The sequence below is a fragment of the Carcharodon carcharias genome, chromosome 29 (genome assembly GCF_017639515.1).
Source record: "Carcharodon carcharias isolate sCarCar2 chromosome 29, sCarCar2.pri, whole genome shotgun sequence".
NCBI lineage: Eukaryota > Metazoa > Chordata > Chondrichthyes > Lamniformes > Lamnidae > Carcharodon > Carcharodon carcharias.
This window is the reverse complement of record NC_054495.1, coordinates 6,627,009-6,647,183: the sequence shown is the minus strand read 5'-3', so window position 1 is coordinate 6,647,183 and position 20,175 is coordinate 6,627,009. Positions and strand designations below refer to the sequence as shown.

Genomic DNA, 20,175 nt, shown 5'->3' with positions numbered 1-20,175 from the left:
CTACCAAATACTAAGAGTGCACTTGACTTTGTCCAATTATGTGAAATGAGTAATAGTGAATCGGAATCCCAATTTCCAAGATAAATCAAGAGAGGTAAAAATGGGCTTCTGATTCGCTTTCATCTGTTTAACATTCAGACATACAGGCATAATTAACCCCAATATTTCATCATATGGGTGTTAATGAAGTTGACTGATGATACAAATTGAGCACCAAATTGTAGACAACGCAATGATCAGTTCCTGGCAAAACCTCCATCTCAAGGTGTGCGCTTTATGCCTTTACAAATCTATTAGGTTTGGAGCTTCAGTAAGGAATGTACAACCCTGTAAAATGAGGAAATCATATGATAATAGATACAGAAACATATATTGGATGTTATAAATGTCAAGGGATTTTCAGTAAGATATACTTAGCATAAAAGATTGCTTCCTTTCACCATTCACAAGTTAGTATCATGTTACAAAACTGTATTAAACAGAATGTTGAATGATACATGGGCTAACTTTTTTTCAAAACAGCACTTAGCATATTGGGGAATTATTTGAAAAGCACTTAGCAAGAAGTATTGAATTAAGTTATCAAGATTGAAGTGCGAATGTCTTAAATCTTTCTGATGTATGCTTATTTAAATTAACTTCAAATCAAAAAACACTATTAAAGCCTGCAATGTTGCAGCAACATGGAAATGCTGAAGTATTTCACTTACTGTTTACTCTTGGACTAATGTTCGTAGCATTTTGCCCTTGTGTTGGATCTTTCATCCTAAACAAATGTTGTTCAACATAAAATGTAAACTTTTCAGGAGGATATTCTATTGCAATTATGTTCTGCAACAGACATTCTATTCGTTAATGTCTTATTATTAGTGGAAATTGTTTTACTAACTGGAATTTCAAACATACTAGGCAGCATCCACATTTTTAAATGTGGGCATCGCTGGCTAAGCTAGCGTTTTTATTGCCCATCCCGAATTGCCCTGTGAAGGTGGTAGTGAGTCGCCTTCTGAACTGCTGCAGTTCATATGGTGTAGGTACACACAGAGCACTGTTTGGGAGGGAGTTCTGGGACGTTGCCCCAGAGACAGTAAAGTAAAATCAGGAGTCCAGAACAAATAGATTCAGGTGAAGTGAGATAGAGCAAATAAGTTGGTCGGAAGTTGGAGATATAACTTAGATTACCAATATAAAGCCACACATTTCTGTCCTTATTTTTAACTAATCATTTATATTACTACAAATAATCAAATATCAAAATTCGGAGCCAATGGGGAAGCAAAGTCAGCGGAAAACAAAAAGATTCACAGTAGTACAGTTTGACTAGGTGGGAAATGCAAAGCTAAGTCACTGTATCAGCAACAATAGAGGAATGCCAACAAGTGTCGCACGAAAAGACAGGTGACTGCGTCTGAGTGAGACAGAGACTGAGTGAGTAGCAAATTAGGTTCACATGATAAGTTCTGTTAAATCTTTTTCAGATCTAAATATAGATTAAGAATCAAGCACTAACATAAAATTAGCTTGTTCAACAGGGCACTCCCTGGTAGTGGCAGTTAACTGTCAATCAACTGAAAGCAGTTGGTTCAACTGATCTTAATTACTGAAGCAGTAAATCAGCCAGTGACTCAGAGGGTCTATAAAAGTGACAGACTGTTCAAACGACACAATCAATAAGGGGCATGCCTGAGTGAGATGGAGGCTAAGTGAGCAACAAATTAGGTTCAGATGGGAATTCGGTGCACGGGGGAAAGAGGTCTGGCATCCATCAGAATTATTCTAAGTTAATGAAGTAAGTAATTAAATTAAGCCAACTAAACAACATTAGAGAGCCCACAAAGCATCAGGAGTTCAGGGAGATAGCCGATAAAACAGAGGAGAGAAAGAACCAAGAGGTCACACATAAAATCTAAAAGTGAGGTCACAATGGTTGATTGGGTGGTAAATATAGGCCCTTCTGCACTCGATTGAAAATGATTGGTGAGTGACAGGTGAGTTATTACATCATACCATACTGTAGTAAACACTACACTTTATATACAGTTTAAGGTATGTCAGTGCAGCTCAGCCATATGGAATGTACATCCTGTGGGATGTAGGAAGTCCTGTAGTGCACTCAATGACTACTTCTGCAGAAAATGTCACCAGTTGCAGAAATTTGAGCTCCAGATTGCAAGGCTCCAGTGGTGGCTAGAGTCACTGTGGTGTTTCCACAAGGCTGAGGATTATGTGGATAGCATGCAGAGGTCATCACACTGCAGCTAAGAAGTACATAAGAGAGGGAATCGGTAACCACCAAAGCATTTAAAAAAAAACAGGCAGGTAGTGCAGGAATCCCTGAGGCTACCTCATCCTCTAACCGCTTTTCCATTTTGGATAATGGTGAGCGAAATTGTTCCCAGAGGACTGTAGCAAGAGCCAAGTTCATGGCACGATGGGTGGCTCAGTTGCCACAGGAGGGGAACAGAAAGAATGGAACTGCTATAGTGATAGGGGATTCCATAGTTAGGGGAGCAAACAGCCATTTCTGCGGTCATAGACGTGAGTCTAGGATGGTATGCTGCCTCCCTGGTACCAAGATCAAGGATATCACAGAGCGGCTGCAGGATATTCTTTTGGGGGAGGGTGAACAGCCAGAGGCTGTGGTTCACAGTAGGACCAATGACATAGGTAGGAAAAGGGATGGGGTCCTGAAAGCAGATTTTAGGGAGTTAGGAAGGGAATTAAAAAGCAGGACCTCAAAACCAGTAATCTCAGGATTACTCCCAGTGCCACATGATCGTGAGCATAAGAATAGGAAGATTGAGCAGTTCAACACATGGCTGGAGAAATAGAGTAGTAGGGAGGGTTTTAGATTTCTAAGGACCAATTCCAGGGCAGGTGAACCCTGTACAAGAAGGAAAGGTAGCACCTTAACAGGGCTGGGACTAATGTCCTCACAGGGAAGTTTACTAGTGTGTTGGGGAAGGTTAAAACTAAATTGGCAGGGAGATGGGGACCTGAGGGTAAATTCAGAGAGGAGAGAAACTGGCAGTGGGAAGTAGTGAGGAATCAACTGATAAGGGGGATATATCAGAGAGAAGTATCAAGGTAAATAGAATATTCGGAGAATTTGATAGAATGAGAGTAGGCAACAGTAAGTTATCAGATGGGGTCAGAGTGAGGGGGAAATTAAAAAGATCTTGAGCAGGGCTAATGTGCATGCATGTGAATGCAGGGAGTGTGGTTGATAATATTGGTGAACTACAGGCACAGGTTCACAAAAAGAATAATGATCTGATTGCGATGACAAGAGAGCTGGCTCAAAAGGGCTGGACTGGGCCTAAAATACACCTTGGTACAAGATGTTTGGGAGAGACAAGAAAGGAAGAAAAGGGTGGGGGGAGTGAAGGGTAGTGGCAGTATTGATTAAAGATGGCATTACAGTACTGGAGAGAGAGGATATTCCAGGGGTTAAAGTCACAATCTCTCTGGCTAGGGGTAAGGAATGAAAAATATGCAATAATATTGATCGGTATAGCATATAGATCAATATCTAGTGGAAGGGATGCAGAGAAAAAAATTTCCAAATAAATTACAGAGAGTTGCAAGAATTAGAGTAATTATAATGGGTGACTTCAGTTATGCAAATATAGATAGGGATAGGAATAGTGCAAAAGGACAAGAGTGGCGAGAGCTCCTGAAATGTGTTCACGATAATTTTCTGCAGCAGTATGTTTCCGGTCAATGAGAGGGGAGGCCCTGTTGGCCCAGATTCTGGGGAATGGTTGGCCCATGTGGATAAAATATCAATGGGAGAGCATTTAGGGGACAGTGACCATGTATCATAAGGCTTAAGTTGGCCATGGAAAAAGACAAGGAACCACCCCAATAATTAACTGGGGGAAAGCCAAATTCATTCAAATAAGAATGCATCTGAGTCGTGTGAGTTCGAATCAAATGTTGACGGAAAAGACTTTGGCTGAACAATGGGCTACCTTCAAAGACAAAGTATTGCAGGCAATGTTAAGGTATATTCCCTTGAAAGGAAAGGTAGGACAAATAAATACAGAGCACCCTGGATGACGAGAGAGATAGAGGTGAAGATGAAAAGGATGAAGTGTGTGTATGACATGTCAGGTAGAAAATACAATGGAGAATCAAGCTCAATATAAAAGGACCACAGGGGAAGTGAAAAAACTAGTATGAAAAGCAAGGAGGGAGCATGAAATGCGATTGGAAGCTAATATGAAAGAGAATTACAAGGTCATCTTTAACCATATAAATAATAAAGGGCTGGTAAGAGAAATAGTAGGGCTGATTAGGGATAAGTAAAAGGCGACTTGCACGTGGGGGCAGGAGAAATAGCAGAGGTATTAAACAAATATTTTGCATCTGTCTTTACAAAGGAAGAACATACCACCAGGCCTAGGTGAGAGAGGAGTTAATTGATACACTGGAAGAAATTACAAATTATTGTGTGCATCTTTGGCAGGCTCTACCCCTTCCTTAGTTATCCTCTTGCTCTTAATTTTACCTGCTAATATTTTTTTGTGTCCTCTCTTCGCTTTCCTAGTTTCCTTTTTTATTTCACCCCTGTACTTTATATACTCCTCTAGACTTTCCACAGTTTTAAGCTTTTTGTGATGTCATAAGCTCTCTTCTTCTGCTTTATCTTACACTGTATGTTTTTGGATAACCGGGGGCTTCAGATTTGGCAGTATCACCTTTTTTCTTTGTGGGGATATGTCCACACTGTGCCCACAGAATCTCACTTATGAAAACCACCCACTGATTTTACACTGTTTTCCCTTCTACAAGCTGTATCCAGTCCACTTTTGCCAGTTCACCTCACAGCTTTGCAAAATTTGTCTTTCCTCAATTTAGAACTTTTACTCCTGTTTTATCTTCATCCTTTTCCATAATAATGGTAAGTCTAACTGTATTGTGGTCACAATCTCCAAAATAGTCTCCCATACTGCTTCATCCATTTTCCCAGCTTCATTTCCTAAAACTCAGTCTAGAACTGCACCCCCTTTTGTTGGACTTGTTGCATGCTGCCTGAAAAAAGTTCTCTTGAATGCAGTTCAAGAATTTTGTGCCCTCTGTGCCCTTTATACTGTTCATATCCCAAATCATATCAGGGCAGTTGAAGTCTCCAACTATAACTGCCCTCTTGTTTTTGCATTCATAAATGTGCCTACATATTCGCTCTTCTAATTCCCTTCCACTATTTGGGGGGTCTATGGTACACCCCTGGCAGTGTGGCTGACTTTTTTTATTTCTGAACTCAACCCAAATGGCCTCATTTGATGCTTCATTTAGTAAAGCAGCCTTTATCACAGTTGTAATTGTTTCTTTAATCAATAATGCTACATCCCCACTTTTTATATCCCCCTCTCTATCCCGCCTGAAAACTCTATATCCAGGGATGTTGAGCTGCCATTTTTGCCCCTCTTTAAGCCAAGTTTCCCTTACAGCGATGATATCATGCTGCCATGTATCTGTCTGTGCCCTCAGCTCATTAGCTTTAGGTGATATACTCCTTGCATTTACATGTACACCTTTTAACACTGCCAAATTCCTGTGCTGTGCACTTTTTAACCCGTGCTTCTGTCTTTCGGAGTCACTTGCTTATTCTCCATCTTCGGTTCCCTGCTCTGAATTTGCCCCCAGGTTCCCAGCCCCCTGCCTATCTGGTGTAAACAGCTCCCAACAGCACTAGCAAATCTCCCTGTGAGGATATGTGTCCCAGTCCTGTTCAAGTGTAGATGGTCCAGCTTTTACAGGTCTCACCTTCTCTAGAACTGGTTCCTATGCCTCAGAAATCTGATGTCCTCCCTCTGACACCAGCTTTCCAGCCACATGTTCAATGGCTCAATTCTCCTATTCCAATACAATCTAGCATGTGGGACTGAGAGTATTCCTGGGATTACAGCTTTACCGGCCCTGATTTTCAATCTCCTTCCCAGCTCCCTGGGAAATCTGCTTTCAGGACCTCATCCCCTTTCCTACCTAAAACATTAGTACCAACGTGGACATAACCTCTGGCTGATCATCCTCACCCAAAAGAACATCCTGCAGCTAATTCGCGACATCCTTGAAACTGGCACCAGGGAGGCAACATGTGATCCTGGAGTCACATCGATGGCCATAGAAAGGTCTGTCTGTTCCCCTTACAAATGAATCCCCTATCACAACTACACTTCCCGTCTTCTTCCACCACTCCTGTACAGCAGAGCTGACTGTGGTGCCACAAACCTGTCTCTGACTGCCCATCTCTGAGGAACTAACACACTCACCAGTATCCAAAATGAGAATGCAATTGGCAAGTGGGACCCCAGGGAACTCCCCCACTACCTGCCTAGTTCTTGTGGACTGCCTGGTGGTCACTCATTCCATTTCTGCTTCCAGGCTCCTAAGCTGTGGTGTGACCACCTCTCTGAACGTACTATTCATTAGGTGCTCAGCCTCACAGATCCACCACAGTGAATTCAGCCGCCACGTGAGCTCCAAAAGTGGGAGCTCAATGTAACACTTCCTGCACATATCATCATTCAGGACAACAGTGGCGTCCATGACTTCCCACATATTACAGGGCACCAATTCCATGCAACCGAACTATCCTGCCATTGCTTCAATTTATTTCCTTTATGTTAACTTTATTTTACTTTAGTTTACTTATACTGTTTTATTTTACCTGGCCTTGACTTAACTTTGCTTCCCTATTGCTTATGTTGTTGACTGAAATCAAAGTAGCTCCTTCTTTTAAGAAAAATGTGTTTGTCTAATTTTCAGCTACCTGAACACCCTCCCCAACAGCAGTTTCTACCAACCAATGAACTTGTGTTCCTCCTGTGATATCACTCTTGGATGTTTTAAAAATTCAGCTCTCTCTTGCAGCTTTTCAAGTCCAAATGCACAGCAATTCCATCTGTAACAGTGCACTCCATTAGGCCTCACCTGGAGTACTGCCTCCAGTTCTGGCGCCATACTTGAGGAAGATGTGAAGCATTGGAGAGAGTACAGAAGAGAGTCACGAGAATGATTCCAGGGATAATGAACTGTAGCTATGAGTATAGATTGGGGAAGTTGGGGAGAAGGTGGTTGCGTGGAGATTTGATAGAGGTATGCAAGATCCTGAAGGGTATGGACAGGGTAAGTACTGAGAAACTGTTCTCACTCAATGAAACATCAAGAACTAAAGGGCATAGATGCAAAATAATTGGCAAAAGGGGTCAGAGTGAGGTGCAGAGAGTTTTTCTCACCCAGAGGGTGTTTGGAGTCAGGAACGAACTTATTGAGAGGGTGAAAGAGGAAGGTTTTATCAACGTATTCAAAAGGGAACTGGATTGCTGTCTGTAAAGAAAGAAAGTGCAAGGTTACAGGGATAAGGCATGGGAGAGGGACCAGATAGAATGCTCTTTCAGAGAGCCAGTGCAGATTTGATGGGCCAAATGGTCTCCTTCTGCACTGTAAAGATTCTGTGATACTAGAGTGAGGAGCTAATAAAGGAAAATTTCTATCAATGTAAATTATAAACTATTAATATTAACTGTGTAAATATGCCTTATAATTATATAATTTTGAACAGTGATATGGAAATATTTTGTAACAACTTTTCACACATCTACTTTAATTCAATCCACTTGGCTATGGACAAACTACTAACGGTGCAGGCAACACTTAAATACACTATTTACCTGCATGCTTTCTTTTTGATCAACCATGCACTTATCCCACTGATCAATCCCAGAGTAACAACAGCAATCACGATGCCTGCTATGGCACCACTGTTTAATTTACTGTCGGGGGTGAGTTGACCTGAAAATAAAATAAGAACAGATTTTGAAACTATACCAGGCATAATTGCACTACAGTAGTATATTTAAGCCATAGTGCTTGACTGTTTCCAGGATTCAAGAAGCCAAAGAATAAGAATGGCCAACAGAGTTCTATAGAGCTAATGGTCACGGCATTTAAACATAAACCTATGCAATTCCTTGACAGACCAGGTAATTGAGTCCCTATGCTCTTGATCACACCACACACTTATAATTCTTCTCTACGGTTCTTATTGGACCAATCAAGAGCTGGGCAGCATTGAATGCAATCCTGATTGTTGGTTTTGTTATCTTCCAAAATTCCAGGAGGCATTTAGGTTCCATTTTACTCCCGAAAATATTAGTAACTGCTGCCTACATTTCACTTCTTTTTAACTTCCAGCCTCTGAGTCTTGCAATCAGGCGTATTTTCTTTCAATGATGAAATACTGTATGTATTTGGTATTGGATCTCCCACCATGCACAAAACTGGTGATAGTGATCCAACAGACAATTTTCCTTTTGCCATGTTTTATTTTCATTGAAGCCAAAGAAGTTGGGGGGAACCTTAACTATTGTCAACCTGGTGAAAACAAACACCAGGGCAGCAACCACCTATTGCGCACTATTCCCGATTTTTCATACCTAGAAACAAAAGAAAAATCAAAACTAAATGGTAGATTCTTAATCGAGTGCATGTGGAGCGACAACACAGGTATTTAAAGCAAGGATTTTCCCATAAAATCAACAAAAGAAATAATTAGTATGTTGATTTTATGTATTGAAATATATTGAATAAAAAGTTAAGGAAGTGATTATAAGTCTTTACGATGCATTCATCAAGGTATAGTTAAAGAATACTAGTTTCCGGTTTGGGTATAACTAGGATGTAAATGCTGAAATTATATCGATAAGATGAAGAAGGACTTAAACCTACATATTTTTCGGTGCAACTGTAAAGGTTAACAGAGGATCAAGACTGTGAAAAGAGTGTGAGTCGAGGAAGATTCTAACCATAGTTCAGTAAACCAGGCAAGGGTGTAAGGACCTTCTCATCACACCAGAAATACAGAAAGCTGGGCAATAGCCTATGCCTTCTTGAGAAGATTATTAAAATATTGAGGTTAAGTGGCTACTGATTTTCATTCAATTATGACATCAAAAGGGAAGCGAGATTAACATTGTCCATTATACATATTAAATTGTGTGTGAAACTATTTGCCTTGACATATCCTTGGACAACATCCTCTTATTCAAATCTTATTTAGAATTTCCTTATTGCTATAATCTGTTATTATAAACAAGCAACCAAAGTTTTTTTTTTCTGAAAACTGATTTAACCTTTATCTGTTGCTACCAACTTGATTGTAGAAATAAATGAACAGATGCATGTCTAATTTTATGGAAAATGACTTCCAAATTGCATTATGAAACTCTTAGTGGCAATTATTTTCCTACTAAGTTCCAAAGAACAGTGTAGACAAACATTAGACAAATAAAGTGCATCAGTGTTACGATGTTATTTAAGGTATTTTCGTGAAATATATCGTGAAACATTTACTTACCTTGTAAAATTACCTGTATGGTAGTGTTTCTACTTTTCTCAGTTACGCTGTTATTAACCTGACAAATATAATTCCCGTTCGAGTTTATCGATTTAATGGTATAAGTTTCTCCTGCCTTTAACAGCTTACTCCCATTGTACCATTCATAGGTAGCAGGTGGGACTGATAGAGCATCACAATTTAATTCAAGAGTTTTTCCCACTTCTACCTGAATTGGCCCTGGGGGTGTAATAATGATGTTCTCTGGACCATCTGCAAAGGAATTAAGAAAATATTTAATTTCTATATAACTAAAATATTCACTAATATTAAATACAAACAAATGTTTTGTGGTGCCTGTGTACTTACAATTAACTTGCAGTTTGGCATCTCCAGAATCACTGCTAAAATCATTTCTTGCATTACATTTATACGTTCCTGAATCATTTCTGTTGACGCTCATTATGGTTAGTGTAACATTGTCAAGAGATGTTATTATTCTGTCATTATGCTTGATAACTAGGTTATCCTTATACCATATCCGTGATTGTACAGAACCGGAGGCATGACAAGATAGGGAAATGGTATCGATGTTTTCCACTGATTTCGAATTGTTGGCCAATACAATGACGTTAGAAATAGATTCTGTAAATACATATAATGGAAGGTTAGATTATGTCCTTTTCTCTTCTCCATTCAATGAGCATTCTTAAGTTCATCACTTGCTTTATTAATGGCTTTCAGCTCCTATTCGATCCGATATTCAATTAGAAATCAGAAAAGCTGGATCTGATTACACATCAAGGTAGAATCTAACAAACAGCTACAGACAGAATTTGTAGTCAAGAGTGCTACTTACTGATGCTTTTGACTTTTATTCTTGCTTAAAGAGTACTCAAAAAACACTTGTGAAATCATAGGACTGCACTCACCTCACTCTATTCTTATCCAATTGAAGAAATGCACTGGCTTATTTTCTCATTCCTGCACCATTGCTGCTGTTGTTCCCCAAATATCTATCCTTCTCTTGTTCTTCTACATGCACCCCCTTGACAATCACCCCTATTTCTCATCTGCATGCTCTCTCAGGAACATCATCAGAGAACATAAGACTAGATTTTATTGGGCACACCCACGGCCGAATAAACCGAGGGCCTGCCTATCCCCCTTTCTGGGGGCTTGCCCATAGGCATTGAATTCCCAGACAGGCATTGATTCCTTAAAGGCGAGACTGGGCAGGAAGTCCAGCCTCTGTAAGCTGCTGGACAATCAAATGGCTGACAACTTCCCAGTCCCTGCGTAGCCACAGGAAGCACTGGCCACTATTGGGACTGCATAAAGTCCCCAAAGTCAAGCAGCCAGAGTGAGTTATAAGTATGTGGTGTGGCGAGATGGGCTGTGGTGGGCAGGCTCAGTGGCAGGAGTGGAACAGGGAGAGGAAGGGTCTTGTTATCCTTCCGATGGGGTATACAATTGGCCTTATCAGCAATCTTGTAAAAAGGCTCAAGCTATTTGCTCATCTTCTAAGTTTGATGCAGAAATAGAGCATATCAAAGTTATCCTGTGAGACAATGTCTAACCTGATTAGATCATTGCTCACTGGTATCGTGCAAATTCGCAATGGGCCAAAGATTTCAGATGTGAAAAGTGTCTGGTCTACCTCAAATTCCCCAGGACTGGGAAAGTCTCTCCAAAATGTGCACAACAGGTTAAGCAAACAGTTTCCTGCTGCTACTATGTAGGCGACACATGAGGAGTTCTTTCCACTATCAGGAAGCTGCCTCAGTCCAAAATGGTGTTCTGCCAGCATACAATTGAGCAACACTGTATGAATTTCAGTATCGGTGAGATGACAGGTACATAGGCCATAAGTCCATGTAATTTGCTTCTTAAATCAAACAGCGTGTTTCATTGGTTGTTTATAAGAGGCAGAGTAGAGCACGTAATCAACCGGGACGTGGTTGCAAAACCCAAAACAGAACTTATTTTGTTAGATGTGATTCTGTGACTGGGCAGCACTTTCTGAATAAGCCCAGGTCTGCTAATAGCTACTAACAACCAATTTAAGATAATCAGTCAAGTTCACAACATGGCTCTTCTATACTTGCTAAAAGCGTACATTCACAAACAGGAACCCGTGCTCCCCAAACAAAAGCAATATGTTTAGGTTTTGAGCTAGTTTTGAATTATCCAGCATCTTGGGGAGTCTAAAGTTCCCTTTCTCCTCTTCCATGGCAACGCCTCAGCCAATAAGAATTAATTCACCAATCAATCAGCACGCTTTTCTCTTGTAGCATAAATTGCCATGATCGTTTGAAACTTGGCATTCTTGCATATCTCCTGATTAGTGTAAGAAGAAAAACTTTGGCAATATGTTTCCCTTTTCTGCGATGTTCAAATAAACAGAGACCTACTATATGACTATGTTATGTATTGTTTCCTATCATCAGAAATAGTTTCTGAACAGTAATGTCTATTCAAATTTGATTTGAAGGCTGGAGCTAAAACAGCAACTTCTTTTGGTGATATTTGAAGCTGCAATTTAATGCATTTTCAAGATTATTCCAACAGCAGTGTTAATCATTAAGAATGAATATAATAAACCATATCTCAGAAAACAGACACTGGTATCTTGAAGCATCATAAGGAAACATGGCCAACTTGAAACCTAAATATAATTATGATATACAGAGTAAATATTTAATCTGGAATTGTGCAATAGCAACCAATTTTACTGCTCGGATTGATTTGGCAGCAACTCCCTTGACTTCGCACATATTCAAGAATATTCAAGAGTGCTGAGTTTCTCTGGGCTGCTGACTAAACACAAGTGATCTTCTCCTGCAAAATTATAGCAGCACGAACACAAAACAACATAACCCACAAACAAAACATATGTGCCAGTAAGGTGGGATTAGTGTTGCTGAAACAATTTCCTACAATATTAACCAAATTACTGTCATGAGTTGTTCACTCTGCTGAATGTACTGGAGAGGGACCATCCATAGGCATGGGTGGGATTTCATTCCTTTGATATTTTAGATTTCAGTTCATGTAATCTTGTAACTAGTAAGTCAAGCAGAGTGGTTTGCTTATGGAAAAACTTTTATGAAGCTATTCCTATCTACACTCGGCAAAGCAAGGGGGAAAAACAGTCTAGTAATCCTTAAAAATACAATCAGTTTTTATATTTGGGCACTCAAAGATTAAACATAAGATTTCTGCTTTCCATTGTAAAAGTAGCATTTTTAGTTTCAGGAGAAACATTCATCTAAGTAAGTCAGAAATATTAACAGTGTTACTGCATGAAATTGGAGAATAATAGCATAAGAAACATCTATCTGTATCTGTGCCAGTCACTGTGTAAATCACCAAAATTTATCACAATTTATGTATTTCAGTAATAAATTGACACTGTAATTGCAAAAATTCTCCATGAACTTGTCACCTGATTATTGAGTCCCTGCTCATTCTTACAAACTTTACTAGTTCATCTGTTAGCAAAACTAATATCCAATATAATATTAATGATGCCATATGATTTTGAAAAGATACATCAGTTTAGTGAAGTTTTGCAGTTCTGCTGTGTCTGTAACCCAAAGTTAAGTAATTTCAACATTCACTTGGTAGTTCAGAACTTGAGTATTGCTGAAAAAAAGGACATTTTTTGTCAAAGCTTTTCACCTTGCCACATCAGCAGAATTCACAAGATTACCAATGTAAGGGAAAAAATAAAATTTATACTCTGAGAAGAAAGTGCTGATTGATTGGCAAGTGGACGCATATTGGTAGAGGCATTGTCATGGAGAATGCACCAGCAAATGCTGACTGACAGTTAATTGCAAAGCATTGTTTGAAATTGAAACCAGGCAGCTTGACTCTGATTGGTCAAGGCATTGCCCTGAGGAATGAACAAGTGAGTGACTGTTACTTATTTTGTTTAGCTGAAACAGGCACAATGTGTGTACATCCTTTACTTCCAACGATCCCACCACAAACCATTAGTGAAGATGCTGAATCCTTGAAAATGTGCCTAGCTTATCTAGAGCACACATAATTGAAGGGTTCCAAATGACCTGCATGAATTTCACTTGCAACATGAATGTCTTTCAGTGCTGTGAGGCCTTAAGACTAACTCAGAAAAACACATTGGTAAACATGACAAAGGGACAGGAGTAGTTAGCCTTAAGAAGCATGACTATATAAGAAAACACATGCCATTCTTAGCGACAGGTCCAAATTCGTATCCATTGGAGCTGCCACTCAACATGACTGGACTGCCTTGCTCGAAAGTAAACTGAATAAATGACTGTACTTGTGTAAGAGGGATGAACTGCTGCACAATAAAATGACGGTTCGTCCTCAAGGCATGCTGTGTCCGCGTATGTATGGGCTACCCAAGATACACTAAGACGATGGCCATTTACGCCCTATCTTATCTATGACTTGTTCTCACAACATGAATTGGCCAAATAGTTGAGCAATATGTTACAACCAGGTTTGAGCAAGTTTTCCACATACACAATGAAGGTTTCCTTCACATTTGCGAAGACCATACAGGACTTGCCTATCGATAGAAATGCTATATCCGTGTGCTCATTTGACATTGCTATTCTATTCACCAATCCTCCACTTAAGGAAGCTGTTGGTCCTTGAGCTGCAGCACTAATATCATGGCGATTCAGACCTGTCACCATTGCGTGAATCAGTGTTCATCGAATTTATGAAGTTGGTAACTCGAGCACTTGAGCTCTGTTTTAACAATGCCATGTATGCCTATATAGATGATGTTGCTATGAATTCCCGTCTAGGCCCAGCTCCCGTAAACATCTTTGTTGGGTTCCATGAGAAACGTGTCTTCGATGGAATGACACCTAACTTCCTACTCCTTGCATATTTCCAATATCTGGATGATATGTTTGCTATATTTAAATCTGCAGCTGCATGTAATAATTTCCTTACACATCTTATTGGGCTCCATCCTGTGCTCAAACTCTGGAGATCTGAAGATTGGGTTATCCACAACCTTGTGGAAAGGGCCCGAGCCATTTGCTCACCATGCAAGCGTGATACTGAGGTAGGGCGCATCAAAGACATCCTGATCAGATCTTAGAACCATAGAAAAGTTACAGCACGGAAGGAGGCCATTCGCCCCATCTTGTCCATGCCAGCCCCAGGACACCCAGGTGGCCCTTTCTAATCCCACCTTCCTGCACCCAGCCCATAGCCCTGCAGCTTACAGCACTTTAGGTGCAGATCCAGGTACTTTTTAAAAGAGTTTAGAGTTTCTGCCTCTACCACCAACTTGGGCAGTGAATTCCAGACACCCAGTGCCCTCTGTGTAAAAAAGTTCTTCCTCATGTCCCCCCTACAACCTTCTGCTACTTATCTTGAATCTATGCCCTCTGGTTCTAGAGTTCTCCATCAGAAACAATTTTATCCTGTCCACTCTATCTATTCCCCTCATAATTTTGTACACCTCAATCAAGTCACCTCTCAGCCTTCTTTGTTCAACGTAAAGTAACCTCAACCTATCCAATCGCTCCTCGTAGCTACACTTTTCTAACCCTGGCAACATTCCTGTAAACCTCCTCTGCACTCTCTCCAGAGCTAATACGTCCTTCCTGTAATGTGGTGACCAGAACTGCACACAATGCTCCAGTTGTGGCCTCACCAGTGTTTTATACAATTCCAACATTATATCCTTAATTTTATATTCTATACCTCTGCCAATGAAGGAGAGCATTCCATATGCCTTCTTTACAACCTTAGCTACTTGAACTGCTGCCTTCAGGGACCTGTGTACTTGTACGCCAAGATCTCTCACTTCATCTACCCCTCTTAGTATATTCCCATTTATTTTGTAATCCCTGTAACTGTTTGACCTCCCTAAATGTATTTTCAATTCACACTCAATATCGCACAAACGCATGAACCGACCTAAAGCCGTCACCTTTGGCCCTGAAAATTGCACAATCTACCTCAGTTTACCCTGGAAGGGCAATGCATCTCAAAGAATTGAGCAACAGGTGAAGCTAGCTGTTTCACGCTGCTACTATGCAGTAACAACACAAGTGGTATTCATCACTTACAGAATGCTGTCGCTCCTCCTCCCTTTGGGTGCCGAGGGACGCCAGCCTGACTCATTGAGGGGAAAGAGCACCTGGTGGGAGGTTGAGGTGCCCATTTCCCACTCATTTTGCCACTACAGGAAATTATCCATGGCTACTATGGTGGACTGGAGGTCTGTGCACATCTCTGTGTTCTGCTGGACCAGGGTCTCCAAGACATCTGCCATCCTTTCCATAGAGACTTCCATGCGTGCACATGTGGGCACCACTTCATCAGAGAGCATGTGGGCACACCCCTTTGGCTCACATGCCACTCAGTTGGGGGCTTTTTACAGCTCTGCGTGATGTTTCCCTGCCTTCTGCAGACACTCTGTGATGAGTTAGAAAACCGGATCCAGAGGCTCGACATCTGACTCGGGCTTTACAGATGTCTTCTCTCCAGCAGTCCCACAAATGCAGGGGAGATTAGCTGAACCTGCCTCCTCCTGCTCCAGACACATGTTCATGAGGTGACCACTAGATTGTGAACCCAAACCTGCTCTAGATCTAGGTCCCACCAAGGCATGTGTCTTTGTCCTGGTGGAGGGAAGGCACTGTGACATGTATTCCAGGCTGCTTACTTCCAGCTCTTCAATGGAAGTGGTGTCCTCTTGGCTGGAGATGAGGACCTGGATGGAGCTGAGGGGCTGGCTGGCTGACAGCATCGGTTACTTGGCAGAGCTTCCTGCGAACCAAAGTTGATATAATTAGCGCATGTCAGCAAGTCAAAAACAGGAGAGAGAGCACTCACAGTTGCACTGAAAGAGGGATGATCTGGTGCAGGATCCCCATGAGGGGGTCTTACTGTCACTGCAGGCATGGTCCACATCCTCATCCATCGGCGTGATGGCATGCTCCTCAAATTGGGTGAGGGGCCTAATGTCGGCCCCCTGGTCTGGGACCTCCTTCCTGTTGTGAGCCAGCTTCTCCGGCATGAAAACAGATGTGAGCAGATGCATGGCACTACATGGAATGTTTGTGTGGTGAGCGGAGCCATGAACAGGATGAGGGTGTGAGCTCCATGGGATATGAGCCTGATAGAGATATGAGGGCGTGTGACAAAGTTAGTGGTGTGTCCCTTGAGGTGTGAGATCCCTGTGGATCTGTGATGGGTTTGGGAGTGTGTGTTGAAAGTGATGAGGTGGTTGGCCTACCCTGGGGGAACAGATGAGAGCATTCATCCTCTTCCTGCACTGGATGGCTGACATCCTCTGTGCTCTATTAGCACTGACCGCCACTGCCACCACCTCCCACACTGGGCTGATGACTCTGGTGGACCTCCTGCAGCCAGAGTGGGGTTGGAGGGCATCACGGCAGCCTTTCACTACCCAGCAGGCACCCCAGAGAGTCATGACCAAATTTGGGTGCTGCTGGCACCTTTATTTTCAGGACTATCTGTCACCTAGAGCAGTCCTGGTCCATAGACATGAAGTAGGCTGCGCTCTGGTGTACTTTAAATATGGCACCCAGAGCGAGGATGCGCTGAGGTCATGGTGTGATGGGAAAATCCAAGCCTGCCTGCCAATGAGCTGGCAGGTTTTCCGTGAATGCATTATTAATGAGGCAGGACGCACCAGGATGGAGACAAAAGGGCGCGAAGATCTGTCTTTGTGGCTGGCACGTAAAATGTCTTTTTTTACGCCAGTGCAAAGCTCGGACGATTCACCCTCTCTTTTTTCCAATCTTATTTTTCTCTTCACCTCCTGTCAATCTATTGTATTTGAGTTGGTTTTCTCTTGAAGAATTCACATGACATTAATTATACACCATCCACTTTTTGTTCATCATGGTTAGAGCTGTTTAAGGTGCTGCTGACCTTCCTTGGACCGAAGTAGCAGAGAAACGATGGCTGGTCGTGCTATTGCAGAATGGTGGTCACCAATGAAACCCTATGCCATTGCTTATCGGGAATTATGGTGGAATGTAGCTATCACGGCTGCCTTGTTCTACAAGATGTCATATGGAGGTAAAAAGGCAGAAAAAGACACATCTTCCAGTCAAGGGCATTGATACCACAACTGAGGTACATGGACTTGTGCTAGAATCATATGAACCACTGCTGAATGAAATGGCTTACAGAAGAATAACCATCAACTGGAAGCATTATGTGCATTTTGTTTAAACTTGTACAATGTTTATGAAGTTATAGCAATAAACGTTTCTTTGGAAATAAAAAAAATTCTCTATCTCCCTCATCATCCAAGCAGCTCAGTTTTTGGCTCCCTTACCTTTCACCATTGCTTTAATGTACCCAGCCTGTACCAGAAGCATCTCTTATTTAAAGATCACCCATTGTTCACCCAATATGTTTTAAAATTATGTTCAGAATTGACTGAACTGATGATTTATTCTAAAATAATCTCCCTGCAGAATTCAAAAACATGGCCATGATATCTAGGGACCTATGGTTGTGTTATAAATCAAGAGATGGAGCAGTATTTCTTACAGAATGAAACAACTGTGAATCTGCCTGCCACTGGATCTAACACGTCTCTCCTTCTAACCCAGACAATTACAAATTCCACTGCAAAAATGGGACTGGTTTCTGAATTATTTTGCAAAGGCAATACTATAGCACAGCAGGCAATACTTTGCAGCAATGAAAGAGTTAAATGCACACAACGTTTAATAATTTTCTAAATAATTTCCGGTGGCATATGAGAAATTAAGTCTAGCCCTTCATTTTATCAAACATTCTGCATTGACTTTTATGAGGCTCTCATTTGATATTATTAACTGTTCAATAGTTTAACTGATGGTAAGAGATGTAGATTCATTGGAAACATTGTAGATCCTCTTTACTATGGGCTGAAGAAAGTCCAACAAAGATACTATGTAAACACCACTAGCATTAGGGTTCAGTTAGATATGGTATACAATATGCATTGTAGCAGCAATGTGTATCATCTACAAGAAACAAGCAGCAGCTCAACTAAAGCTCCCTCAACAGCACATTGAAACTCACAACCTCTATCACTTTGAAGAACAAGGGCAGTAGGCACATGGGATGACCGTCTCATGCAAGATTCACTCCAAGCTGCACTCTATGATGGTTTGGTACTATATCGCCATTCTTGCACTGTGAATCCTGGAACTACCACCCCAACAGCACTGTGGGTGTACTTACACCACATGGACTGCAACAATTTAAGAAGGGGTTTCACAGCCACCACCTTCTGAAGGGCAGTTAGGGGTGGCGAACCACTGCTGGCCTCGCCAGCGATGCTCACATTCCAAGCATGAATTTAAAACAGTTTACATAGGTAATTCAAATTATGAGGAGGACTTCAAGCTCTACTGACACTTCTAAAAATCTTCAAAATGGACTACAATTTCATACATGCAGTCCACTGGGATTCACTAATGGCTAAGGCCAGTCAAGAATTGGAGTCTTTGGAGGGAATGATTTTTAAGATACAGCATTGCGACGGGTCTAAGTAAAAAATCAGAAGCAGAACAAGTTAGTCCACTTCTTTATTCGATTGGGGCATTTGCAGACAACACCATAGCTTGTTGTGCAATCTTTGGCATGTCATCTTCCAAATCTGATGATGCTTTAAAAGCCTTCAAGGTTTAATTCAACCTGAGATCCAATAAAATACTGGAGAGAGTCAAATTTAACCAGAGAGTCCAACTGCAGTGAAACCTGTCGATTCCTTCATAAACGATACCTAGAGACTGGCAGAGAATGTGAATATGAAGATTTAAAGCCTGAGCTCATCCAAAACAGAATCGTGGTGGGTGCTGCAGATGATTCACTCTCTGACCTCCTACAAGCTAAATATGATCTTATCTTAGACAAGGCAATCTTGCTAGTTAGACTGTCAGAGCTACGTGAACAACACAGGACATCCTAAGGGGTGGGAAGACTGCTTGGGGCAGAAACCAACACTCAGTCCACCATATCAGGTCACAGAAACACAGGGACGATTGGAGTCAGGGAAAGCAATTATCCAGAGGTCAAAAATGGACCATGATCGCAGGGACATGATGTACAAACCTCCAGATAAAGGGGGAAAAAAATCGTGCCTCATCACCCTCATCCTGATTGGCACTGCTGTGTGTGGCTGCATCAAGGTGTGCGTAGACCCTTGGTATACAAACACCAAGTGTCACTACGCACTGAGGTTGTTCCTATCCCTGGTGTAGTGAAGGATGGGTCTGGCCACGCTGCCACAGAATGCTCCAAATAGTTGGACCGTGCCATACCACCTGTCCCTCATGGAAAAATTTATTCAGAGAAACACCTTTTAACACAAGTCCATCAGACAGTAGTCGGCATGCAAAGTCCTGGAGGCCTTGCGGGAAAAGGAGATGGTGGATCCTGTCGGATGGTTCCCCGCAACGACTGTCAAATCATTTGGCAGAATGCCTCATCACCTGGGCTTTCCAAAAAGCACCAAGATGTAGCTTGGCTGGTGGTGGGAAAGGCCCACCCTGTCAGATTGCTCCTACACCCCTCCGCACGTTGCCCTGGAGGTAGCTGTGGTGAGGAAAAGACCATTGTCCACCTCCTTGTGGAATGTGCCTTTGCAAACAAGGGTCTGGAGAGAGATGCAGTGGTTCTTACTGAGGTTCATCCTGAGCAGTTCAGTGACACAGGACTCTGTGCTCTACAGGCTGTTCCGAGGGACGTACACCGCAACAAACATAAACTGCAGCTGGAGGATCATCAACTCAATGAAAGACACTCTTAGGCCTGCTTGAAGCTTGTTGGTCTTC

At 41.7% G+C, this 20,175-nt stretch overlaps 1 protein-coding gene across 2 annotated transcripts in view; it reads right to left on the bottom strand.

The window, feature by feature from the left end:
* LOC121271037 (carcinoembryonic antigen-related cell adhesion molecule 6-like) overlaps positions 1–20,175 on the bottom strand; it is a 45,550-nt gene that overhangs the window by 6,756 nt on the left and 18,619 nt on the right. For both annotated transcript variants that reach the window (XM_041176735.1, XM_041176736.1), the window contains exons 5-8: positions 9,713–9,988; positions 9,365–9,616; positions 7,680–7,800; positions 711–766 (exon numbers count right to left, since the gene is read on the bottom strand). In XM_041176735.1, the coding sequence (XP_041032669.1) occupies positions 711–766; positions 7,680–7,800; positions 9,365–9,616; positions 9,713–9,988 (705 nt within the window). The remainder of the gene's footprint in view (positions 1–710; positions 767–7,679; positions 7,801–9,364; positions 9,617–9,712; positions 9,989–20,175) is intronic.